Below are 27,964 nucleotides of genomic sequence, written 5' to 3'. Positions count from 1 at the left end.
TTAGAGAATGAGGTTGGGCAAATAATAATCGGTACCAGGAAATGGCAGAAGAGTTAAATAAATACTTTACACCAGTCTTCACAGAAGCAGACACTCCTAACATTTCAAAAATACTAAACAATCAAGAGACTAAGATGAGAGAGGAAATAAACACAACAATCATCATTAGAGAAAAGGTGCTTGGGAAGCCAATGGGACCAATATTTCCCCATTTTGATGGGATGTATTCTAGGATACTGAAGAAAACAGTTACAGACTTAATGGTGCATTGGTCGTAATCTTCCAAGAATCTTTAGATTCTGAAAAAGTTCCAAAGGTTTGGCAAACTTCCAATGTAACACCTTTATTTAAAAAAGGAAGAAGACAAAAGAAAGGTAACTATAGACAAATTAGGTTAAGGTCTGTTATTGAGTAAATGTTTGAGTCTATTATAAAGGATGTAATGACACAGATAGTGTGATGTCAAGTCTATATGCCATATGTCCCAATGACTGGTGGACCATCACAGAACACCTCCTGATCTTCATTCATGGCTGCCAGCAGTCTGCTCTTGCTCAACTCATGTTGGCAAGACTCAATTAAGTATGTCCACAATTAGATGTGATTCTGCTATTCAAATTATTTATTCAATAATCTGGATTGTGCTAAAACATATGTCAAGTCACCATGGTCCCAAAAACCTTAAGGCTGTTACCTCATTAGAGAGATAACTGGTGGTGAGTTTAACCTGAGGGAGGGTCACCAAACCTCAGGTGAGGGGTAATGTGGTGAAGGTGGGATCTTCATTTAGGGTACAGAGGAGGTTCACCAGGATGCTGCCTGGGATGGAGCAATTGAACTATGCGAAAAGACTAGATAGGCTTGGATTATTTTCTTTAAAGTAGAAAAGACTGGGGCGTGGGGTGTTGGGGACATGATTGAGGTGTACAAGATTATGAGAGGTATGGATAAAGTGAGTAGGGAGCAGCTGTTTCTCTTGGTTGAGTGGTCAATCACAAGGGGACATGGTTTTCTTGTAACAGGCAGGAGATTCAGAAGAGATTTGAAAGAAAACGTTTTCACTAAAGACGGTAGTGGGAATCTGGAATGCACTGCCTGAGAAGCTAGTGGAGGCTGGAAACTTTACAACTTTTAAAACAATATTTCGATGAGCACTTGAAATATCATTCAAAGATATGGGATAAGTGCAGGATATTGAGATAAGCATGCTTTTAATGTTAGTTATTGTTGGTGCACACATAATTGGCCAAAGACCCTTTTCTATGTCTACGCTTCTATGACTCTACATGATGATTTCAGCCAGTATAGGAATTGATCCCACGTTGTTGGCATTAATCTGCATCATAGACCAGCCATCTGACCCTCAAGGTGTACACTTGAAACAATCTGTAATCATTTGTGTGTGCTAGGAACTACATACCAAAATACTTGGGACTGGTTTTATGTACGCAAAATATATTCGTACATTCACATTTTTAAAACAAAACAGTCAAAAGTCACACAACACCAGGTTATAATCAAACAGCTCACCTGATTAAGGAGCAGCACTCCAAAGGTTTGTGATTTCAAATAAACCCTTTGGACTATAACCTGGTGTCATATGACTTCTGACTTTGTCCACTCCAGTCCAATACCAGCGCCTCCACATTATTAAAAAAAAGTCATGGACACAGCTAAACATTGTTTCATTCCCATGATGTTACCCTGACCAATCAGAATCCACCGACCTGTCTTACGATGAAGATTGACAGTTAAATGTTCTACCTGCATCTCCAGGTGATGATGGTCCAAATAATCAACATACATCTCTCATTTTGTTTAAGCTAATGTCTCTTTTTTTGAGTTTGTTTCTCATGTCTTAGTTCTGATAAGTGCAAGACAAAAAGCTTTAACTTCTCATCTCCTTTTAACAATGTTTAAGTTCTATACTAACAAGCATTTATTTTCATGAGTTTTGAGAAGATTTGTAGCTCAGATTGAGGTTTTGGATGTAGGTTTGCTCGCAGAGCTGAAAGGTTCATTTCCAGACGTTTCGTTACCTTACTAGGTAACATCTTCATTGGACCTCATGCAAAGAAGTGCTGTAAATTCCTGTTTTCTATTTATATGTTTAGGTTTCTTTGGGTCGGTGATGGTATTTCCTGTGGTGATGTCATTTCCTGTTGCTTTTCTCAGGGGGTGGTGGATGGGGTCTAACTCGATTTGTTTGTTGATAGAGTTCTGGTTGGAATGCCATTTTTCTCAGAATTCTCGTGCGTGTCTTTGTTTGGCTTGTCCTAGGATGGATGTATTGTCCCAGTTGAAGTGGTGTCCTTCCTCATCCATATGTGAGGATACTAGTGAGAGAGGGTCATGTCCTTTTGTAGCTAGTTGGTGTTCATGTATCCTGGTGGCTAGTTTTCTGCCTGTTTGCCCAATGTAATTGTCCTTGCACGGTATCTTGTAAATGACGTTAGATTTGCTCATTGTCAGTATAGGGTCTTTCAAGTTCATTAGCTGCTGTTTTAGTGTGTTAGTGGGTTTGTGGGCTACCATGATGCCAAGGGGTCTGAGTAGTTTGGCAATCATTCCGAAATGTCTTTGATGTAGGGGAGAGTGGCGAGGGTTTCTGGACGTGTTTTGTCTGCTTGTTTAGGTTTGTTACTGTTAAACTGGCAGACTGTGTTCACTGGGTACCCATTCTTTTTGAATACACATTATTGCCTGTTCTACTGTGACATCTAGGAATGGCAGTTTGTCATCACTAAATGAAACAAATTAGACAAAACCTTCAAGACCATCAATAATACCCTTATTGGCATAAAATTCACTAAAGAGGAGGAAAATAACAACAAACTGTCATTCCTAGATGTCACAGTAGAGCGAACAGCCAATGGGGAACTTCAAACCAGCATCTACAGAAAAACAGCACATACAGTCCAAATATTGAACTACAGAATCAATCATCCCAACACCCACAAACGAAGCTGTTTCAGAACATTATTTCATCGAGCCAACACGCACTGCAGCACGGAGGAACTACGCAGAGCAGAGGAAAATCACCTATACCCTGTATTCAAAAAGAATGGGTACCCAATGAACACAGTCTGCCAATTTCTCAGCAACAAACCCAGACAAGCAGACAAACATGTCTAGAAACCCTAGCCACTCGCCCCTACATTAAAGACATCTCAGAAATGACTGCCAGACTACTCAGACCCCTTGGCATCATGATAGCCCAAATACCCACCATCACACTAAAACAGCCACTAATGAGCTTGAAAGATCCTATACAGACAATGAGCAAAACTAACATCATTTACAAAATACTGTGCAAGGACTATAACAAACATTACATTGGACAAAAAGGCAGAAAACTAGTCACCAGGATACATGAACACCAACTAGCCACAAAAAGACATGACCCTCTCTCATTAGTATCCTCACATTCGGATGAGGAAGGACACCACTTCGACTGGAACCATACATCCATCCTAGGACAAGCCAAACAAAGGCGCGCTTGAGAATTCCTAGAAGCATTGAATTCCAACTGGAACTCTATCAACATACACAATGAGTTAGACCCCATCTATCACCCCCTGAGAAAAGGAACAGGAAATGACTTCACCACAGGAAATAACATCACCAACCCAAAGAAACCCAAATATATAAATAGAAAACAGGAATTTTCAGCACTGTTTCGCATGAGGTCCACTGAAGATGTTACCTAGTAATGTAACGAAACATCTGGAAATGAACCTTTCGGCTCAGCAAGCAAACCTACACCCAAAAGCATTTATTTATTTTTCTCTGTGCATGTTATCCTATGTATTAGTGAGTAGCACTCTAAAGAAGCAAAATTGAGCTTTGTGAGAGAAAACGCTTTTGAGGAGGGAGCTAATTTACCCCACAACTGTCTGTGGCAGTTATGCCATTTTCTCAAGACCTCTGTCATTCATTTTGACAATGGTACAGGTTCTTCTTTTCTCCTGTCATATGTGGTAGCACACAAAAGCATGTGCTTATGTCTGCTTCCATAGCTAGATTTTTCCTAAAGCATGTTGCTCGCCTCTTGCTGAAGGCATGACACATGGAAAGGGCTTACAGATTGATAACTGAGCTGTTTGGCCAGGTTCTTCCATGCATGTTTTCATGCATTTTCCATATCCATCCCAAGCCCTGAAGGGGAAGGTGAACTCAGAGCATCTGAGCTAGTTAGGGTTATCACTACCGCACCAGAATAAACTCCCTGTGCAACAGGCTGGAAGATACATAACTCCTCACTGATGTAAAATGAAATGAATAATAGCTTGAAGAGAAAACATTTTCAACATTTTGGGAGAATGGCAGGGTGGTTAGGACAAACTGGGTAGTACCATCAAAGAGCTGGTACCAGGCAATTTGGGCTGAACAGTCTCCTATCTTAGATTATTCAGTGATTTTTGTAATTTGCTCTTATTTTCAGAATTGGATGATTCTGCAGTTTTTGTGCTTGGCACGATATTCTACAAAAATTTGGGCCTTATATTGCCCTCCCCAAGGTAAGACTGTGCCTATCACTAGCCTGGTCCTTACTTCCACAGGCTACTGTTTTGCTTGCTTTCTATATGACTTGAGAACCTGATGGAGACAGAAGCTGCCCTTTTGGAAATTGTAACTGAATGAAGAGCGACAACAGTTTTGAAATTTAAAATAATTTTGAAATGAACTCTGATGTAATTCTTTCACCTGCATGCTGAGAATCAGACTTTGAAATGGCATGACTTGAAATGATAATTGATAATTCTCTCACGGTAACTTCTCACTGCGTTCCAACAAGTAAAGAAATGACATGGATTAGCTTCCCAATCATCTTGGGCTGTTTGTGGCATCTGGCTACTGTTTGACAAGGTGTTTGCTGATATTACAAAAGTTATGACAATTCAAAAAGTTTATTTTTGCAAAGTGCTTTCAGACATTTTTCAAGTTTAATTTGGTGCCATATAAATGCAAGACTTTGCTTTTCCGCAGTGACCTATTTAATTCTAATTTGTAGCTGTCTTGTGTCTGAGCATTTTTCATCATTTGTCACTCTTTGACTAGCCATTCATTCATCACTGAAACCTTTGTGGAAAATGCTAGAATAACCTGTGGAAAATACAATGGTATCAAGGAGCTGTATATAACTTAGAGCTAATGTATGAGAAGTTAGATTGAGCTCAAAGAAAAATACAGAAAAACCATATCATACATATATACATTATATAGATACCATATATACATTAAGCCATGATTGGCTTAATGTGGTCTAACACAAATCATTCTTCACAGCTGGAGGACTCTTCGCTGTAAAGGAATATTTACATAGCCTCCCACATTCATATATTTCAGTTAGATCCTCTTTTTATTCAATTTGTTTAGACTGATTTTGTAATCACTAGTTGCATTTAGATATGGGGGCTAGTTATTGCAGTTTCTTTTTGCAACACTGGCTGGGTCAGCTTTTATTGCCCATTGCCAGTTGCCCTTGAGAAAGTAATGTTGAGCAGCCTTCTTGAACTGTTGCTGTCCATGTCCATGCAGGTCTACCTGCTGTCCAGGTAGACCTGCAATATGGTTAACAAGAGAGTTGCTGTATTTCCATCCAGCAACCCTGAAGGAACAAACTCTGAAAGACTGTTTTAAAGTTGGTATGGCAAGTCTGGAGGGGAACTTGCAGATGGTGGTGTTCCATAAATCTGCTGTCATTGTCCTTCAAACTGATGTAGGTCATGGATTTGGAATGGACTGTCACAGGAGTCTTGGTGAGTTTCTGCTGTGCATGTTGTAGGTGGTACACATTGCTACTACTGAGCATTGTTAGTGGGAGGAGTGAATGTTGAAGGTGGTGGATGGGATGCCTGTCAAGTGGGCTGCTTTGTCCTGGATGTTGTCAAACTTCTTGAGCATTGTAGGAGCTGCACTCAATCAGGCAAGGTGGTAGTACTCCATCACATTCTTGGCTTTGACCCTCGTGGATAGTGGACAATCTTTGGAGAGTCATGAGATGAGTTACTCACTGTTAGAATTCATAGACCTACTCTTGAAGCCACTGTATTTTACATGGTTAGTCGAGTTTAGTATATAATCAATGGTGCTGTCAGGATACTGATGGTGGAGAAGTTCACTGAAGCTACTGCTCTAATGTCAAAGGGAGATGGTCAGATTTTCTCTGTTGAAAAGTGATAAATCTTTTAGGACCTGTCTGTATTGGTCAGTAGTGGTACTAATATGCTGATCTTAGTGATGGATTTGAAATTCCCCTTCCAGTGAAGTCCCCTGTACACTAACCATACTCCATGTTTCCTACACGTAGAGTTCAACATGTGGGAGTACTGAAATAAAATAAAGAACTGCGATGTTAGCAATCTGAAACAAGAACAGAAATTGATGGAGGAACCTGATTGTTCCAGCAGAAATATGGGGGATAAGAAAAGTTAAGATTTTGAGTCCAGTAACCCCTCCTCAGGTGCTGCCAAACCTGCTGAGTTCCTCCAATAATCTTTGGTTTCATTGCAGGAATATTGGCTCATACTGATTTAGCCCAAAGAGAATATTGCTTGGTAATCATCAGGAGGTTTCCTTGCCGACTTTTAACATGAGATTCATGTAGTCTAGAGTCAATATTGAGGACTCCCAGATCAAATCTGTCCACCATCAGCTCCCTACCCATACCCCGAACACCACCTACTATTTACCACTGTACAGCTCTCTGTTAGGACTGTCCTGCCAGTGGGACAAGACATACCCAGGGGTGTGGATCTGGGATTCTATTGCAAGGTATTAAACAATGGGTATAACTGTCAGACTGTTGCTTGACTAGTCGGTGGGACAGCCCTCTCAATCTTTGCAAAAACTCCCCAGATGTTACTCAGGAGGAGTCGACTCAGGGGCAACACATCAAAGAGTGGCTTTGACTGTTAAATGCTGATTAAGGAGAGTCCAAACGTATACTTTTCTAGTTTTCTTTTATTTTAATCACTCTCCACGAATAGCAACCTCTCCACCCCCCCCCCCCCCCCCCACCCACTTATTTGTCCTCCCTGTATTTAAACATATTTAAACAAACTGTTCTGATATGTTGTCTACATCCCCAGGAGCAGGTAGGACCTGAACTTGGAATTTCTAACCACTGAGCCACTGTGCCATCCAACTTGTTTGGCAATGTCACGTCATTTCTCTGGGGGAGGTGAAAGTTGATCCTGCACTTTCTGGTCCAGAGGCAGAGCCACTCCAATCACACCACGAGATTCCTCCTCCTACATAGAGCTCAGTCATGTTCTCACCCAATCATCTCTCAATATAACCATCACATGTTTCCCAGGTACATTTAGGGTCAGCCATCACTGCCAGAACCTACCAGATGATTTAACTGACATGTCCAAATCCACTGCCTAGGTCAATGAGTTTTTTTTTTACAATAGTTGTACATTGTTTGCTCAACTATTTCAGAAGGCAGTTGAGTGTCAATCACAATACTGTAGGTCAGGAATCAAATGTAAGCCAGACCAATCAAAGATGGCTGATTACCCTCCCTGAAGAACATTCGTGAATTCCATAGTTTTTAATGACACTTCCCCACATTGGTTAGGTAGCTACTCTATTTACTTTATTGTATTTAAGTATGTACAATAATTACCCAGAATATTTTGATTATATCCACATTGACATGTCCGAATCCATTGCCTAGGTCAATGAGATTTATTTTGTAATAGTTGTTCATTGTTTGCTCAACTATTTCAGAAGGCAATTGAGTGTCAATCACAATACCGTAGGTCAAGAATCAAATATCAGCCAGACCAGTCAAAAATGGCTGATTCTAGATTAGAGTGGTGCTGGAAAAGCACAGCAGGACAGGCAGCATCCGAGGAGCAGGAAAATCGACATTTCGGGTAAAAGCCCTTCATCAGGACTGAACGTCCCTAAAGGACATTTGTGCATTCCATAGTTTTTTAATGACCACTTCAGTTAGATAGTTACTCTATTTACTTTATTGTATTTAAGTATGTACTATAATTACCCAGAATATTTTCATTGCATCCACATTGACCAGTAGTATATTGGTATCTAAGCAAACTGCTCCATTTCCTTAAATGTCACCTCAAATAATCTATAATTACAGCATTTATTTTATTTAAATAGGTGCTATAATCAGTGCTTTTGTACAGCTAAATATCCACCTCATCAGGCCTGTTCAGAGACATTTACTGCAGCATCAAGATTAGAAATACGTCTTAATCGCTTAAAGGTGCACTTACACTTGCTCAGCTATTAGACATTGTTCAGTAGTCTTTTGAGAAGCAATCAATTCTGTTTTGAATAAAGGTTCTGATATTTTTCAGGATTGTGGAAGTGTTTGGCTAGAGTTTGCATGGATTTTTACAGTACGCCTTGCTGGCTAATAGGAAGAATCTGCAGCAGTTTGAAATTTACTTGAGTAATGTATACTGATAAACAAACCAGAGTTTAACATGATAAATTTAACTTCTTTAATGGATTTTGAAGTAGAGATAGATAATTACACCTTTTCTATCTGACCTAGTTAACTGAAATTTGACTATTTTAATTGCTGTAATTTCACTAGCCCCAATTAATGATAACTCTCCAGTGGACTGATGCTGAGTTCAGAGACATCAGCAAACAGACACATTAAAGTTGTCAAGAGAACCTCCATTTATATTACTTAGATTAATACCTCTGATAAAACTGTGGGCCAAGGAATTCCCATGACTGAATCAATGCTTTGTGTTTCTGCTACAGTGAAATTCCAAGTCACTAATGTCAGGATTTAAACACTTCAGAAGGCATATACCTTTTTGTCTTCTCTATAAATGTTTCCTCTTGCATGAAATCTCCAAGATCTTGACAACATTCAGGCATGTTCATTGAAACATGAACATGTTGGAAATCAATAGCAGGTTCCACTTTGAAGCTTATTATGTTAGCACAATTTCAGGAAGGTGGCAACTCCCACCTCGTTAGAACACTGTACTATTTATATGAATTAAAAGGACGACAGGTGACTAATGTGTTTATGTCTACACATGTAGCCCTATTCCTTCTTCACTTCAGACCATCAATGAAGTACTTAGCTGATTAAGTATTTCAGTGTCTGTAATGTAGAGATGGAGTATTAGTTCGTAACTTGGTAATTCGATTTCAAAGAAAGAACAAAGAACAGGCAAAGCACAGGAACAGGCTTGTCAGCCCTCCAAGCCTGCACCTCCTTCCATACTGAAACAGTTCTCACTTACAGGATCCATATCTCTCTATTCCATTTCTATACATGGATTCATCCAGGAGCTTCCTGAATGCTGATATTGTGCCTGCTCCCAACACCAACTATAACAATGCATTCAAGACACTCACCACCCTTCGTGTGAAAAACTTGCTCATTGATCTCTTTTAAACGTGCCCCATCATACCTTGAACCTGTGTCCCTAGTAGCTGACTCCTACACTCCAGGAAAAACCTCATACTTCCAACTCTATCCTTGCCATTCACAATCTTATAATCTTCGATTAGGTGGCCCCTCAACCTACTGTGTTCCAGTGAAAACAAACCCAGTCTATCCTACCTTTCTTCTTACCTGAAATCTCCCCTACCAGACAACATCCTGGTAAATCTTTTCTGTACCCTCTCCAAACCATCCATATTCTTCTGATAATGTGGTGACCAGAACTGTATGCAATATTCAAAGTGTGGCTTAACTAAAGTTCTATAAAGCTGCAGTATAATTTGTCTATGCTTATAATCAATGCCCCTTCTGATGAAGGCAAACATGCCATAGGCCTGTTTTACTCTCTTATCTACCTGCGCTGCCACCTTCAGTGATCTGTGGACCTGCTCACCCAGATCCCTCTGCATATCAATTCTGCCAAGGGTTCTGCCATTCACTGTATAATTTCCATCTGTACATGACCTTTCATAATGCATCACCTCACATTTTTATCTATTTGGCATTTTTATACCCATACCTTCAACTGATCTATATCCTGCTGTATCTTCTGACAATCCTCCTTACTATCCACAACTCCACCAATAGAATTAGAACCCCAATAGTGTGGAAACAGGCCCTTCAGCCCAACAAGTCCACACTGACCCTCCGAAGAGTAACCCACTAGACCCATTACCCTACCCCTGACTAATACCCCTAACCTACACATTCCTGAATACTATAGCTAATTTAACATGGCCAATTCACCTGACCTGCACATCTTTGGATTTGGGGAGAAAACCTACGCAGGCAGGGGGAGAATGTGCAAACTCCATATAAACAGTCGCCCAAGGCTGGAATCGAACCCGGGTCCCTGGCACTGAGAGGCAGCAGTGCTAACCACTGAGCCACTGTGGTGCCCTATATTTTTGTATCATCCGCAAATTTACTAATTAGATCAGCTACATTTTCTTCCAAACAATTTTTGTAGATCACAAATAGCAGAGGTCCTAGCACTGATCCCTGTGGAACACCATTCGTCACAGCCTTCCATTCCAAAAAGCGTCCTTCCACTACTACCCTCTGGGTCCTATCAGTAACCTGTTCTGTATCTATCTTGCCGCTCACTCCCGATACCACATGATTTCACCTTTTGTACCAGCATTGTCTGTCAATGCTCCAACAATATGTTCTTTTGCCTCCCTTCATATTCTGGGGTAGATCGCATCAAGATCTGGCAACATATCTACTTTAATACTTTTTAAGATGCACAACACCTCTTCATTTTTAACAGCAACTCAGCTTAGAAACTCAACATTCCCTTCCCTGATATCATCCTCCTCCAATTCCTTCTTTTCGGTGAATACCAACACAAAGTATTCATTTAGGACCTCATCTATCCCTTCTGGCTCCACACGTTGATTCTGTCCTTTGTTCTTGATTGGGCCAACCTTTTCCTACCTACCCTTTTGCTTTTTATATGGGTATAAAAAGCCTGAGGATTATCCTTAACCCTGTTTGCTAATCATTTTTCATGACCCCTTTTAGCCCTTCTAATTCCTTGTTTAAATTCTTTCCTCTTTTCCTGATGTACTTCAAGGACTTCATCAGTTCCTATCATCCTAGACCTTACTTATGCTTCCTTTTGCTTTTTGACCAAAGTCATAACATTCCTGGTGATCCGAGGTTCATGTAACTTGTCCTACCGATCCTTCATTCTCGTAGAAACATGATGTTCCTGAACTCTTATCAACTGCCATTTGAAATACACTCATATGTCGTTTTACCCTCAAACAGACTCATTATATTTTGAATTATCTATGTACCATTTCCTGGTCACGTCCTGAAGTTTTTGTGCATTTTTGTTACTACATGATTGTTCTATGTTTATAAGCATGCATACTAACATATGTACATACGAAATAGGCACAATATTTGGCCATTCACTCCCTCAAGCCTTCTCCACCTTTCAATAAGATCATGACTAATCTGTTTGTATTTCAAATTCCACATTCACATTAATCCCTGTTAACCTTTGCCCTTTCCTTACAAAAGTCTATCCACCTTCATCAGAAAAATATTCAATACCTGACTCCAATCACCTTCTGAGATAGAGAGTTCCAAAATCATACAATCTTCTGGAAGAGAAAAAATCTCTTCCTCTTTGTCCTCAAAAAGTGATCCCTAAATGTAAAACAGTGCACCATAGTTCTGGACCCTCCCACAAGAAAAAGAGTCACTGGACCAAAATGTTAACTCTGCTTTCTTTGTACTGATGCTGCCAGACCTGTTGAGTTTCTCCAGCAATTTCTGTTTTCGGATTTCCAGCATCCACTGTTTTTTGTTTTTTATTTAGCAATCTTTCCATGTTCACTTCACCAAGACCTTTCAGAATCTTATACACTCCAATCAAGCCATTCCTTATTCTTTTATGCTGCAAAGAAATCAAGCCCAGCCTTTCCAACCCATTGTTGAAAGGATACTACTAAATCTAAATATCAATCAAATAAACCACCTCTGAATTGTCTCCAATACATTTACATGGTTCCTTAAACAGAAGCAAAACCTATGCACTGTTTTCAAGATGAAGTCTCACCAGTACCTATGTAACATGAAGCATAATTGCCTTGTATATCTTTGCATGATTTAAACCCGATTCCTCAGCCTCCTCTCCAATTTTTGAACATCCATCTTACAAAGCTCATTCTTTGGAACACGATCCCATTTGGGGCTGTGATTTTGAAGACCTGATGTACTAATATTCCCAGTACTTCCAAATGGCTCCTTTATCTTATTCTGCATTGTGTTTGGACTTGCAAACGGTCTCCAGAATGGAACCTGTTTGCAACCTGGGTGACTGCATGCAAATGATTTTTCGATGGAGTCTCCACCACAATTCAACCTTCCAGTTAGAAATTTTGTGAGTAAAGAAATATTATTATTAAAACAGTTTGATTCTCACTTTCCATTAAAGAATTCAACAATCAAGATACCCATGTGTTAACATTCCAGGGTCACTCAGATATATAACTGCTTTGAACAGCAACAGTCATCAAACCTTTCCTGGCAATCCTCTGTGTGCTGGACCTCACTAATAAACTGTTAAACTAAGTGTCCCTTAACTCTCACAGTTTGGCATAAAAGATCCCATTGTTTTGTTTTTTCAGATGGCTCAGTATTATAATGTTGGTGTTTGTAGGATCTTGCTATGCAAAAATTGACCAATCCCTCAGGCTCAGTAGCAAAGCCTTGAGAAGGTCTTATTTGTTGTTATGGGGGTGGGGTGGAGTGAGGATCCCATTTCCCAATGATATCCCACATCCCCACTACACTGCCCAGCACCAAGCAGCAGTGTCAAGCCTGACATTATTCAAGCCTGTGAATTTGCTTTGGTTGAACTGGTGGGAATAATTTGTTCAACCATCCCATCTCAGTGGTTTGCCTTTATATTTCAGCTTCTGCACACTGAGCACAGATATAGGTGACAATCCTGTCCAAAAGGAGGTTCCAGCAAGAAGAGGAAGCCGTTTGTGAAGTTTGTGCATTTCTTGATTAGGTGAACTGTTGGGGTGTGGCTGCAGAAGACATTCACAAATACAAGTCATTGCTCTTGACCTCCAATGAAGTACATTGAAAGTGCAATGGCTGCTGCAATGTAGCAGCCAATTTGCACACAACATGATCCCACAAACAGCAATGTGATTCCACAAGATCATCAGGTTTAATAATGCTAGTTGAAGGTCCCTCCTCTAGCTTATCTCTCCACGCTTCAGGCTCACTGCCTTTATTCCTGATGAAGGGCTTTTGCCTGAAACGTCGATTTCGAAGCTACTTGGATGCTGCCTGAACCGCTGTGCTCTTCCAGCACCACTAATCCAGAATCTGGTTTCCAGCATCTGCAGTCATTGTTTTTACCTCGTTGATTTTAACCCTACTGCGAATCCTCTTGCAAGGATGCCTGCCTTGAAGAAGATTTCCTCCTCTCTCTACAAGAATCTCAGGGAGTCCCTCTCCCACTGCAACTCCCAGGTCATTTCCTCTGCCCTGGCACTCATTTTGTCTTGTTAAATAGGGAGGCAATGGCCACATGGAATTTTGTTAGCCTATTAATCCAGAAACTCAGCTAATGTTCTGGAACCTGGGTCTGAATTCCAGCAGATAGTGGAATTTGAATTCAACAAACTAAAATCTTGAATTAAAAATCTACTGATAACTATGAAACCATTGTCGATTGTTCACTGGCTCACTGATGTCCTGAAGAGAATAAATCTGCCATTCTCACTTAGTCTTGCCTACATGTACCTCCAGACTCACAACAATGTGTTTGACTTCCACCTGCCCTGTGAAATGACCTAGCAAGTCACTCAATTGTATCAATTGCTGCAAGTCTAAAAAAAATGGAATGAGACAGACCACATGGGTTTGATATCAGCACCAGAAAAGACCATGGCGGAAATAGCCCTGTTAACTGTAAAGCCCTACTCACTAAGATCTGGAGGCTATTACCAAAGTTGAGAGAGAGGTCTCAAACATTGTCAAGCAATAGCTTGACATAGTCATACTCACAGTATGTCCCGGATGCCACCATTAACATCCCTGGATGTCTTGTTCTATCAGCAGGGGTGGTGACACAGTGGTATAAGTTAGGAAGGATTCCTGAAGAAGGGCTTATGCCCGAAACATTGATTCTCCTGCTCCTTGGATGCTGCCTGACCTGCTGCGCTTTTCCAGCAACACATTTTCAGCTTTGATCTCCAACATCTGCAGTCCTCACTTTCTCCTAGTTAGGAAGGAGTAGCCTTGGGAGTTCTCAACGTTGAATCCAGACCCTATGAAGTCTCATGACTTCAAGTTAAACAAGGGCAAGACAACCTCCTGTTGATTATCCCATATCATCCTCCCTTGGCTAATGATTCATTACTCATCCATTTTGAGCAAGACTTGGAGAAAGTGTTGAGGTGACAAGGATGGAAATTCTACTATTGGTAAGAAATTTCAATGTCCAAGCACCAAAATTAATTGAGCAGCAGCATATTGATTGCATTGTTTTGATCCAGGACAGTCACAACTTTAGCATCAACCAGACAATGTGGAAAATTGTCCAGTTAGTCCTGTACACAAACAGCAGAACAAATCTAACCCAGCCAATTACCATCCCATCAGTCTACTCTCAGTCATCAGTGAAGAGATGGAAGATATCATCAACAGTGATATTAAGCAGCACCTGTTAGGCAATAAGCTGCTCAGTAAATGCCTAGTTTGGGTTCTGGCCGCTCAGCTCCTGACTTTATTACAGCCTTGGTTCAAACATGGACAAAAGAGCTGAATTCCAAAGAAGAGGTGAGAGTGACAGCCCTTGTCTCCATGGCTGTGTTCAATTGACAGCAGTGCTGAAAATGTGTTGCTGGAAAAGCGCAGCAGGTCAGGCAGCATCCAAGGAACAGGAGAATCGACGTTTTGGGCATTCCTGAAGAAGGGCTGATGCCCAAAACGTCGATTCTCCTGTTCCTTGGATGCTGCCTGACCTGCTGCGCTTTTCCAGCAACACACTTTCAGCTCTGATCTCCAGCATCTGCAATCCTCACTTTCTCCTCAATTGACAGCAGTATCAAGGAGCCGTGGCAAAATTGTAATCAATGGGTATAGGGAGCATACCCTCCATTAGTTAAAGTCATACCTGGTACACACTAAGATGATTGTGGTTATTGGAGGTCGGTCATCTCAGTTTCAGGACAGCTCTGCAGGAGTTCCTCAGGGCAGTATCCTAGATCCAAACATCCTTAGCTGCTTCATCAATGACTTTCCGTCCATCGTAAGGTCATAAGTGGAGATATTCACCAATAATTACAGAATGCTCACACCAATCATGACTCCTCGAATACTGAAGCAGTCCATGTTCAAGTGCAATGAGATCCAGACAACGTTCAGGCTTGGGCTGACAAGTGGCAAGTAATATTCACACCACACAAATGCCAAGCAATGACTGTCTCCAATAAGACTCAAATCTCACCACCTCCCCTTGATATTCAGTGATGTTATCATCACTGAATCTCCCACTATCAACAACCTGGGGGTTACTATTGACCAGAAACTAACCGGACTCACCGCATAAACACCACTACAAAGAAAAGCACAACAATTCCTCTACACCCTTGGGAGGCTGAGGAAATTCGATATGTCCTTAAAGACTTATAATTTTTTATAGATGCACGATAGAAAACATGCTATCTTGATGCATCACAATGTGTCATGGCAAGTGCTCTTCTCAAAGCTGCAAGAAACTATAGAGAGTTGGGAAAGCAACCCTACGTAATCAAAGACCCCACCCACCCTGGTTATCCTGTCTTCCATCCTCTTCCATCAGGCAGAAGATATAAAAGTTTGAATAAACTGGTTCAAGAACAGGTTCTTCTCTACTATTATCAGGCGTTTGAATGGACCTCTTAAATGTTAATGTTGCTGTCTCTCTGCACCTTCTTGGTGGCTGTCATATTACGTCCTGCTCTCTGTTTTGTTATCCTGATGCACTCGTATAGCACGATTTGCCTGTAAAGCTTGTAAGACAACAGTTTTCACTCTACCTCAGTACAAATGATATTAATAAATGAATTCAAATCAAATCAAATCAAGAGATCAGATGTTAGGAATGCTGCAGCAAGTAACTCAATTCCTGATTCTCCTAAGCCTGTCCACCATCTGCAAGATGCAAGTCAGAAAAATGATGGAATACTTCCCACTTGCTTGAATGGGTGCAGCTCCAACAACAGCCAAAAAGCTTGACACTGTCCAAAACAATGCAGCCCACTTGATTGGTACCACGTCCATATGCAATCCATTTCCTCCACTGCTGATGTTCAATAGCAGCAATGCATTGCTATTTACAAAATGCACTGAGAAATTTTCCAAAGATTTTCAGAAAGCACCTTCCAAAGTTAAAATCTTCCTGTCTAGAAGAACGAGAGCAGCAGATACATAGGGATATTACCACCATCAAGTTCCCTCCCTAAGGGTATTGTGGGTTAATGGGACTGCAGAGGATCAAGAATATAGGCAATAAATGCTGACCAGCCATTCACTGACCTATGTCCCAGTGAATAATAACCAAAAGAATTGAGGATGCTGTAAATCAGAAACAAAAACACAAGTTGCTGGAAAGGTTCAGCGGGATCTAGCAGCATCTGTGAAGGGAAATCAAAATTAACATTTTGGGTTCAATGACCCTTCCTCAGAACTGCTGCCAGATCTTCTGAGCTTTTCCAGCAACTTCTGCTTTTGTTTCCTACGTGAATGATTTTTACAAAAACGCCTTATTAACAGGCCAATTCACCATGGATTGCCATCTTGCCAAAGTCACCATGCAAACTAGCCATTGGAAAAAAAGGACTGTGTGGAAATTAGAGTGAGTTATTGACATATTCAATTCACCACTTGCTCTAAAAGACCTCCATGGTGCCTGATGTCCAACAACATCTCAGGACATGCTTTATGGGCACTGACTACATGCACCATAGGTATTGGCATCCAATATGTGACAGCTTCCAAAAAAATCTCCAATCCATTTATTGGATTCTTCTGCACTTGAATGTTGCACTATGGCACTTATGGCAGCAGTGTAGAGAAGGCCATTGACCTTCTTCATACAGTACTGGGCATTCCCTCAAATGGCTGAGACTGTTTTAGTCTGGATGGCAACCTCAGACTAACCTGACATGGTCTGTTATTGTGGCCTCCAATGCTAATCTGAGGGGAAGAGGATATCCTTCCTGTGCACTACCCCATCCAGCAAGACCTCCAGGATCCTGCTGACAAACTGGGGTGCTGACTTTATCATATCTACCATCTCCTGGCAAAGTGTCAGGGAACTGAGCAGAACCGCTCTGGACTGATAGTGCTTTAATGATAGTGCAGGTGCTACAAATGCCACTGCAGTGGGGGTAGAAATCAGACGTGATACTCATGTGAGGGCTGAAATGGCAAAGAATGTGCCAAGTTTGGGAAGCATCGGCAAGAAAGCTCACTTGACCTCGGATGAGTAATGCTGCCCCAAACTCAGTATGACTTGTCAGAAATATAAGAATCAGCCTTCTATACTTAAACTTCAACAAGGACAAAGTTGACTGCAAAAATAGGTAAGAAACAATGGCAGACATTTTGGAAGATAGTTCACAACTTGCAACAGAGACAGATCAACAAGAAGGATGTACCATCAATGCTGACTAAGGATTGTTTCAAATTTAAAGAAAATATATAAAATTCTGGTGGCTCAGAGAAACCAACAAAGGATGACTAAAAAGTAATAGAGAAAAAAAAGTGAGATTATGAGAGAAAACCAGCAGGAAGTATTAAAACAGAAAGAATTGTTTTGGATGCATAAAAGAAGGAAAAGAGCAATGAAAGTGAGCATTGATCCCAATGGAGGATGAGAGTGGGCCATGGATAATTGTAAAAATGTACATGACGGAGACTCTGAACAAATCTTTTATATCTGTGTTCACAGTAGAGCACACAAAGAACACCCTGATGATAGGAGAAAGTAAAGATACCAAATGGAAAGATGAGCACAATCACTATGACGACAGAAAAAGGATAATCTAAACTCATGTGACTCAGGACAGAAGTCTCCTGTGCTTAAGCATTTTCATCCTTACATCCTTTAAAGAAGTGGCTATGGAGATTGTGGATAGATTGGTTATAAAATTCTAAAGTCCCTGAGATTGTGGAAAAGTCACAGCAAACTGGAAAGCAACCAATGTAACACATCTATTCAAGGAAGGAGAGAGACCAGAAAGCAGGAAGTTTATCTTACATCTGTCATAATGGGGAAAATGCTGGAATCCATTTTGCTTTGCAGATGGAGTATTATGTGAGAAAATGAGATGTCTCAGTGGTAGGAAGAATAGAAAGGCAGAGTATTGTTTAAAAGGAGAGAGATTTCAGAACGCTGCAGGATAGAGGAATCCATGTCTCTTTGTACATGAATCACAAAATGTTAGTATGTAGGCACAACAAGTAATTAAGAAGACAAATGGAATGTTGATCTTAATTGCACAGAGGCTGGAGTATAAAAATAGGGAAGACTTGCTATGACTACTTAAAGCATTAGTGAGACTGCAGTAAATTAACTTGTACAGTCTTGGTCTAATAATTGAAGGGGGGATATACTCACATTAGAAACAGTTTGGAGAAAGTTCAGTAGTCTATTCTTGGGATGAAAGTCTTGTCTTGTGATGAAAAGTTGAGCAGGTTGAGCCTTTGTTCATTGGCATTCAGAATAAGTACAAAATTCTGAAGAGATTTTACAGGGTCGATGCCAAGAGAATGTTTTCCCTCAAGGGGAAAATCAAGAGCAAGGCAGAACTGTTTACAAATGTTATCTCCAATTTAAGATGACGATCAAGAGGAATCAGTAACAGAGTTGAGGCTGGGTCATGGAATATCTAACACTAAGTTAGACAGTTTTTTGTTCAACAAGAGAGTCAGGGTTATTGGGAACAGGCAGAAATATTAAATCATGGTCACAATTTGACTAGTCACGATCTTGTTGTATGATGGAGCAGGGCCTAATGTGTTGAATGCCGAAATTTTGCTCCTATATCTAAAGATGTCATAAGAAAGAGTGATGATCAGAATTAGACACAATGTTCTAGTTGTGAGCTAACCAGTGATTTATAAAGTGTCAATGCAATTTCTCTGCTTTTGAACTCAATGCCTCTACTTTTGAAGCTCAAAGAATATGCTTTGCCTACTGCTGTCTCAGCATATTATATTACATTTCAATGTCAAGGTCATGAAATCTAGGCTTCTCTGTCCCAGCATGTAAATAAGAGCTGTGCCTTTGAATCTATCACTTATCCCTTTTGACAAAATACTTCACCTCCTCTTCTCTCTACTAAATTCCATTTTCCACTTTTCTTCCCATTTCACTAGCTGATGGAAAAGGTAACGTAAAGTCACTGCAGTGCCTATGACAAGTTTGTATCATCCTGTTGGTCACACCTCCATCTTTGCCAGCTGCAATTTTAGAAATTTTACACTTATCTTTAAAGTGTACTCTCTCTGTCTCTCTCAGTCTGGGATCACAGATATCAATGTTTACTATTATCTCTTTCTTTCTCCACTGTCTCCTCTGTGAGTTGTGAGTACAGTGATTGGCCTATACCAGTTCCTGGTACCACTGCAACTAAATCCAGATCTTTGTAATAAATGCAAAAATGCTGCAAAGCTGTACATCTGAAATAAACATATTATGCTGCAGAAACTCAGCACTTTGGGTATCATCTGTAGAAAAAAACAAAGCGAATGTTTCAAGTCTAAAATGACTCTTCTTTGGAACTAATTTATTGAAATGGCAATTGAAATTTGTACATCACGGGACCTGACCTCAAATGCAGGGCCATTCCTGTGGTTTCAAAATCAAACTTCATCACCTGAAATAAACTGCCTCTTTCATTAGACGAGTCTTGTGTCTGGCAGTGACATTCCTGATGCTGTTTCACTCTCCTATCCCAAGATCCAGGACAATCAGGTTTAACCTGATGCAGAGCCTTCTCTGCATTAGCAACTCTGGAGCTGTCCCTGTAGTTTTATGAGGGGTGGCCCTATAATCAACCAGGAACCGGACAGTCAGTATCAAGAGAAGCTGGAGACTGTTTTGTTACTTCCCTAAAAGCTACATCTTGGCTATGAGACCATTTCCTTTTTCAATAGCAAATGTAAAGGGTACCAGGATAAAGACCAGGTCACGTATGAATGTTTTACACTAATTAACTAACACAAGGAAAGATCCAAAATCAGGAACAGACATGGGTGCTGGCGCACCTTTGATCATCCTTACTTGATCTTTCAAAGCTTGTAACCCGGTCTTGTCAATTCTGAAGCCCAGGTCGGTCAATTTCTCTAAATGATTTTTATCAGCCTCCCTGGTTGTTAGCACATCATCCAGATAAATGGCAACCAGTGGTAGACCTTGTAAAATGTTCTCTATCAGCCAATGGAAAATGACATTGACTGATGATATCCCAAAAGGCAGTGTTGTATATTGACACAAACTCTTATGGGTATTAATTGTAGCATACCTCTGGGAATCCTCATCAAGTTATAATTGCTAGTACGATTGTCCACTACATGCAGGACAGCCTCTCTGCCAGTTTTGCAAATAAGTCCTCTATGCAAGGGATTGGATCTTTATCCAGCTGTGAAAAGCAATTTATCTTTTGTTTGAAATCCCCGCAAACAGTTGGTATGACTGGTGCTTCTCATTCCACAAACCATACTGGTTTGATGACTGTTGCTTTCCAGCCTCCTGATCTTTGCCTCTACTTTTGCATGTGAGGCAAATGTCACTGGGTGGGCCTTGCAGAATCAGTGAATTGCAACATGGTTGACGCGTAAGGTGGCCCGAGCTCCTTTGATAGCCCTAGAGTCCCTGAAAAACTTTGGGGCATTTAATTAGGACTTCACACAGGCAGATATTTCTAATCGAAAAATGTTGAGCCAATCACATTGAATCTTTCTCAACCAATTTTGCCCCATAAAGCTTGGGCCTGAGTCTCTTAGTACAATCAGTGGTAACTGAACCAGCTGCTTCTCATGAAGCAGCCTTAATCCGATATAGGTGTTTAGCCGAGCTGAGATCTTTTGCAAACTTAAGGGTTGAAGTCGAGAGTGAATTTTGGTAAAGACTGGTTCCACAATCACTGATCCAGCTGTGTCAATATCAACCTCTATTAGAACCAGGTGACGGTTTAACCAGGCAATCATTTTGATTGGTTCAAATTTAGACGTTGCCAAGCAACTTAACTTTTCCAAACCAGCTGTTGGTGGACTTTCCAGGGTGTCCACTCTCCTGGATACCAACCTATGAGTTCTCATACTTAATTCAGGTCTAGAGGGACTGTTTTGCTGTCTCAAGTCCACATACCAGCAGTAACTACAATGCCCGCCAGCCCATATCCTTGAGAAAATTTAACCATTTGACCGAGGCTTGGCTTTGTTTTGGGGCTTTGCTATGGGCTGATCTAGAGTCCATCTATTCAAGATACAGTTAGTTCTGCTTTAACTGGAGGGGCAATAATGCAAATGAAGAATTTAACATGTTATTTGTAGAACGCAAACCTTCCTCACCTGGGCATGTGAACTGATTTATTTGGGCTGTGCCTAACCCAAGACACTGCACGTGTAGTATCTCCTATCCCTCCTCCTCCTCTAACCATAAAAAAAAGACTGTGTGTGAAGGGCTGGTAAGGTAAGGTATTTTTTCATTTATTCAATCTCTCTTGGCAATTTAGAAGAGAATGGATGGAGGCTTGGCAGTTGCATGTTCTTGCAGAATGTGGGAGATAAGGGTCACCACTGGTGTCCCTGCTGACTTCACCTGCAAGAATTGCACCCAGCTCCAGTCCCTCATGGACCATCTTAGGGAACTGGATCTGGAGCTGGATGAACTTTGGATCATTTGGGAGGCTGAAGGGGTGATAGAGAGGAATGATAGTGAGGTAGTCTCACCTAAGTTACAGGATAAAAATAGCTGGGTAACTGTCAGGAGAGGAAAAGGGAATGGGCAGACAGTGCAGGGACCCCTGTGGCCATTCCCCTCAATAATAAGTATACCGGTTCGGATACTGTTGGGGGTACGAACAACCAGGGGAAAGCGAGAGTGGCCAGGTTTATGGCATTTAGCCTGGCTCTGTGGCTCAGAAGGGAAGGGGGAAGAAAAGAATGATAGTGATAGGAGTTTCAATGGTGTGAGGAACAGACAGGAGATCTTGTAGTCATGAATGAGACTCCCATGTTCCAGGGTCAGAGATGGTTTGGATTGAGTTCACAGGATTCTTAAGGGGCAGGGAGAGCATCCAGCAGTTGTGGTACACATTGGTGCCAATGACATAGGTAGGGAAAGGGATGTGGACATGAAAAGAGAATATAGGGAGCTAGGTTGGAAGGTAGAAGGCAGGACGAGCAAAATACCGGTGCCACAGCCTAATGCGGCTAGGAATAGAGAGTGAGTACAGATGAATCTGGCTGCAGGGCTAGCGTGAGAAGGAGGGCTTCAGATAAGTGGACCATTGGGATACATTCTGGGGAAGGTGGGATCTGTACAAGTAGGATGGGTTGCAGCTGAACTGGAGGGGCAATAATATCCTGGTGGGAGGTTTGCTGGAGCTTTTTGAGGGTTTTTACTAGATTGACAGGGGCGTGAGAACCAGAGTGATGGATCAGATGATGGAATAGGTAATGAACAGCCAGATACAGCATGCAGAGAGTCTGAGAGGAGTGAGACACAGTTGATAGGGAAAAGGTGCAGTCATGTGATGGTCTGAAGTATGTCTATTTTAAAGCAAGAAGTATCAGGAGTAAGGGTGACGATGTTAGAGAGCATGGATCAGCATGTGGAACTATATTGCTCTGGCCATTACAGAGACTTGGATATCACAGGGACAGGAATGGTTGTTGGACGTTCCAGGGTTTAGATGTTTCAAAAGGGAATGGGGTGGGAGGTAAAAGAGGTGGAAGAGTGGCATTGCTAATCAGGGATAGTACCACAGCTGCAGAAAGGGAGGTCATTGAGGAGGGTTTGTTCATGGAGTCAATATGGGTAGATGTCAGGGACAGGAAAGGAGGTATTTTTTGGAAGTATTCTACAAACATTCCATAGCAACAGAAACACAGAGGAGCAGATTGGGAGGCAAATTTTGGCAAGGTACAAAAGTAACAGGGTTGTTTTCATGGGTGACTTTAACTTTCCTAATATTGATTGGAACTTACTTAGTTCAAATAATTTGGGTGGAGCAGTTTTTGTCAGATGTGTCCAGCAAAGGTTCCTGACTGAATATGAGGGGAGGCCACATTGGATTTAGTGCTTGGCAACAAACCATGCAAGGTGTCAGATCTCTCAGTGGGAAAGCATTTCAGTGATAGTGATTACAATTCCCTGACCTTTACTGTACTAATGGAAAGGGTTAGGAGCCGACGGTATGGGAAAGCATTTAATTGGGGGAGGGGGAATTATAATACTATCAGGCAAATACTGGTGGGCCTAATTTGGGAACAGATCTTTTCAGGGAAATGTGGAGGTTATTTACAGAGCACTTGCTGATAGTGCTGGACAGGTTTGTCCCACTGAGGCAAGGAAGGGATGGTAGGTTGAAAGAACCATGGGTGAAAGTGGATGTGGAGCATTTAGTCAAGAGGCAGAAGGAAGCTTACTTAAGGTTGAGGAGACAATGATCAGACAGGGTTCTGGAAAGTGACTAGGTAACCAGGAAGGAACTGAAGAATGGACTTAGGAGAACTAAAATAGGCAATAAGAATGTGGGTAGGATTAAGGAAAACCCAAAGGTGTTCTACACTTATGTGAGGAACAACAGGATGGCCAGAGTGAGGGTAGGGCCAATCAGGGTAGTGGAGGGAACTTGTACCTCAAGTCAGAGGAAGTAAGAGAGGGCCTCAATGAATACTTTGCTTGAGTATTCACTACCAAGAGGGACCTTGATGTTTGAAAGGACCATGTGAAATTGGCTGATACGCTGGAACAGGTTGATGTTTAGAAGGAAGATGTATTGAAAATTTAAAGAAAACATAAGGATAGATAAGTCCCCTGGCCCAGGCAGGATATACCCAAGGTTAACACAGGAAGCAAGGGAAGAGATTGCTGCACCTTTGGTGATTATCTTTGTGTCCTCACTGTCCACTGGAGTAGGGCCAGATGATTAGAGGGTGGCAAATGTTATTCCCTTCAAGAAAGGGCATCGGGATAATCCTGGGAATGACAGACCAATCGGTGGAGAGACCAAGTATTGGAGAGAATTTTGAGGGACAGGATTTATGATTTCTTGGAAAACAATAGCTTGATAAGAGATAGTCAGCACGGCTTTGTGAGAGGTAGATCATGCCTTACAAACCTTATTGAATTCTTTGAGGGTGTAACGAAACACATTGATGATTGAAGAACAATGGATGTTGTGTACATTGATTTTAGTAAGGCATTTAGAGTCATAGTCATGGAGATGTACAGCACAGGAACAGACTCTTCAGTTCAACAAGTCCATGCCAACCAAGTATTGACCAATTAATCTAGTCCCATTTGCCAGTACTTGACCCATATTCCTCTAAACCCTTCCTATTCATTTACCCATCCAGATGCCTTTTAAATGTTGTAATTGTATCAGCCACCACCATTTCCTCTGGCAGTTCATTCCATGTACGCACCACCCTCTGTGTGAAAAGGTTGTCCCTTAGATCCCTTTTGAATCTTTCCCCTCTTATCCTAAACCTCTGCCCTATACTGTTGGACTCCACAATTGAGGAAAAATATGTTGTCTATTTACCCTATCCATGCCCCTCATGATTTTACACACTTCTACAAGGTCACCCCTCAGCCTCCAACGCTCCAGAGAACACAGCCCCAGCCTATTCTACCTCTCCCTAAAGCTCACATCCTCCAAACCCTGGCAACATCCTTATAAATCTTTTCTGAACCCTTTCAAGTTTCACAACATCCTTCTGACAGGAAAGAGACCAAAATTACATGTAATATTCCAAAACTGGCTTCACCAATGTCCTGTAAAGCCACAACATAACCTCCCAACTCTTTTTCTCAATAGTCTGACCTATAAAGGAAAGCATACCAAACACCACCTTCACTATCCTATCTAACTGCAACTTCACTTTCAAGGAACTATGAACCTGCACTCCAAAGTCTCTTTGTTCAGCAACACTTCCCAGGACCTTACCATTAAGTGCAGAAGTCCTGCTAAGATTTGTGTTTCAAAAATGCAGCACCTCATATTTATCTAAATTAAACTCCATCTGCTACTCCTCAGCCCATTGGCCCTTCTGATCAAGATCCCGTTATACTGTCAGGGAATCTTCTTCACTGTCCACCACACCTTCAATTTTGGTGTCATATGCAAACTTACTAACTCTCCCTCCTATGTTCACATTCAAATAATTTACATAAATGACAAAAAGCAGTGGACCCAGCACCGATCCTTGTGGCACTCCATTGGTCACAGGCCTCCAATCTGAAAAGCAGTCCTCCACCACCACCCTCTGTCTTCTACCTTTGAGCCAGTTTTGTATCCAAATGGCTAGTTCCCCCATATTCTGTGAGATCTAACCTTGCTAACTAGTCGACCATGCGGAACCTTATCGAACACCTCACTGAAGTCCATATAGATCACATCCACAGCTCTGCCCTCATCAATTCACTTCATTACTTCTTCAAAACACTCAATCAAGCTCATAAGACATGATTTCCCATGCAGAAAGCCATGTTGACTATAGCTAATCAGCCTTGCCTTTCCAAATACTGTCCCTCAGTATTCCCTCCAACAACTTGCCCATTACTGCTGTCAGACTCACCAATCTATAGTTCCCTGGCTTTTCTTTACCACCTTTCCTAAATAGTGGCACCACTTTAGCCAATCTTTAGTCTTCTGGCATCTCACCTGTGACTATTAATGGGACAAATATCTCAACAAGGAGCCCAGCATTCATTTCCCTAGCTTCCCACAGAGTTGTAGGGGACACCTGATCAGGTCCTGGGGATTTATTTGACAAGATTACCCACAGTAGGGTCATTCAGAAAGTAAGGAGGCATGGGATGGGGGAAATCTGGCTGTCTGGATACAGAATTGGCTGGCCCATAGAAAACGGAGAGTGGTAGTAGGTGGAAAGTATTCAACTTGGAGCTTGATGACCAGTGGTATTCCACAGGGATCAGTTCTGGTACCTCTGCTCTTTGTGATTTTTATAAATAACTTCGATGAGGTCGTGAAAGGATGGGTTAGTAAGTTTGCAGATGACACGAAGGTTGGTGGAATGATGGATAGTATGGAAGGCTGTTATAAGTTGCAACCAGACATTTACAGGATGCAGAACTGGGCTGATAAGTGGCAGATGACGTTCAACTTGGAAAAGTGTGAATTGATTCATTTTGGACTGTCAAATTTGAATGCAGATTTCAGGGGTAAAGGCAGGATTCTTGGCAGTGTGGAGGAACAGAATAACCTTGGGGTTCATGTCTATAGATCCCTCAAAGTTCTCACTCAAGTTGATAAGAGTTATTAAGAAGGTGTATGGTGAGTTGGCTTTCATTAGCAGGAGATTAAGTTTAAGAGTGTGAGGTTGTGCTGCAGCTCCATAAAAGCCCTGTTTAGACCACACTTGGAATGCTGTGTTCAGGTCTGGTCACCTCATTAAAGGAAGCATGTGGGAGCTTAAGAGAAGGTGCAGAGGAGATTTACCAGGAAGCTGCCTGGACTGGAGGGCATGTCTTATGGAGAAAGGTTGAGGGAGCTAGGGCTTTACTCATTGGAACGAAGACGGGTGAGAGGTGACTTGGTAGAATTGTACAAGATGATGAGAGGCGTAGATAGAGTGGATAGACAGAGACTCTTTCCTAGGGTGGAAATGGCTATCATGAGGGGACATAATTTTAAGGTGATTAGAGGAAGGATTAGGGGAGATGTCAGAGGTTGGTTCTTTACACAGAGAGTTGTTGGGTGAGTGGAATGCACTACCTTGGATAGGCACATGGATGACAGTAAAATGGAGGGTCTGTAAGTTAGTTTGATCATAGAGTAGAATAAAAGATCGGCACAACATCGAGGGCTGAACGGCTTGTACTATGCTATACTGTTCTATGTTCTATGTTCTATAATGTTATACTTGCAGCAATTGAAATGAGTGCAAGATGAAAGATTTTAACACAGTTTCTCTTCTCAGTAATGCTAATTTTCTCAGCCTCGACCGAAGGACCTGTATTGTGCTATGCTGTTCTATGTTCTATGTATTGGCTATAACATGAATCCAGTCCTCTTAGTTTAAATGGCACTGCCATTGCGCGATTTTCTCATAATGCAAGATTTGCACGAGAATGGAATTATCACATTATATCAGAACTAACTGTATGTCCTAAGTGAGGTGATGCAATTGCCTTCACTCAAGTGTTCACCAAGCTCAGTAAAGGGTGTCCATTTCTATCTTTATACCCTATAACTCATAAGCCTCATTTGCTGCATTTCCTGATGACAAAGCCAGTTGTTGTGCCTATTTGAAGTCCAGTTGGCCTTCAGCTAATAGGTGCTTTTGCACGGTCACATCACTAATCCTATATATGAAACTGTCTCAAAGCACCTTACTTAGGGTTAAACCAAAATCACATGCTTCTGCCAGTTGTCTCAACCTCGTCAAAAATTCCGATACTGATTCCCCTGCTTCTCAAACGGTCAAGTAAAACTGATAGCATCTCAGAATTAGAGGAGGTTTTGAGTCATAATATTCCTTAATTAAATCCATCAACTCATGAACGGTTTTAGTTTCTGGTGCCATTGGGAAAGTTAGGCTCCTAATAACCAAGAAAGCTGCAGGTCCCCGCTTGGAAGAGAATTACGCAGTGCTTTTCATCTGCTCCAATGTCATTTGCTGGAAAAAAATTAATGCTTTATTTCCATATACTAGGCCCAGTCTTTGATGGCATTATCAAATGAGTCAAACCTGCCAATAACAACATGATGCCAGATATGCTTC

The 27,964-nt window shown here is 41.4% G+C and overlaps 1 protein-coding gene across 18 annotated transcripts in view; it reads left to right on the top strand.

The window, feature by feature from the left end:
* Positions 1–27,964, top strand: part of adgrb3 (adhesion G protein-coupled receptor B3) — an 838,641-nt gene that overhangs the window by 481,718 nt on the left and 328,959 nt on the right. For all 18 annotated transcript variants that reach the window (XM_072558131.1, XM_072558228.1, XM_072558211.1 and 15 more), the window contains one exon: positions 4,445–4,520. In XM_072558131.1, the coding sequence (XP_072414232.1) occupies positions 4,445–4,520 (76 nt within the window). The remainder of the gene's footprint in view (positions 1–4,444; positions 4,521–27,964) is intronic.

This window comes from Chiloscyllium punctatum, chromosome 3 (genome assembly GCF_047496795.1).
Source record: "Chiloscyllium punctatum isolate Juve2018m chromosome 3, sChiPun1.3, whole genome shotgun sequence".
NCBI classification, from domain to species: domain Eukaryota; kingdom Metazoa; phylum Chordata; class Chondrichthyes; order Orectolobiformes; family Hemiscylliidae; genus Chiloscyllium; species Chiloscyllium punctatum.
This window is presented reverse-complemented; position numbering and strand designations above follow the sequence as displayed.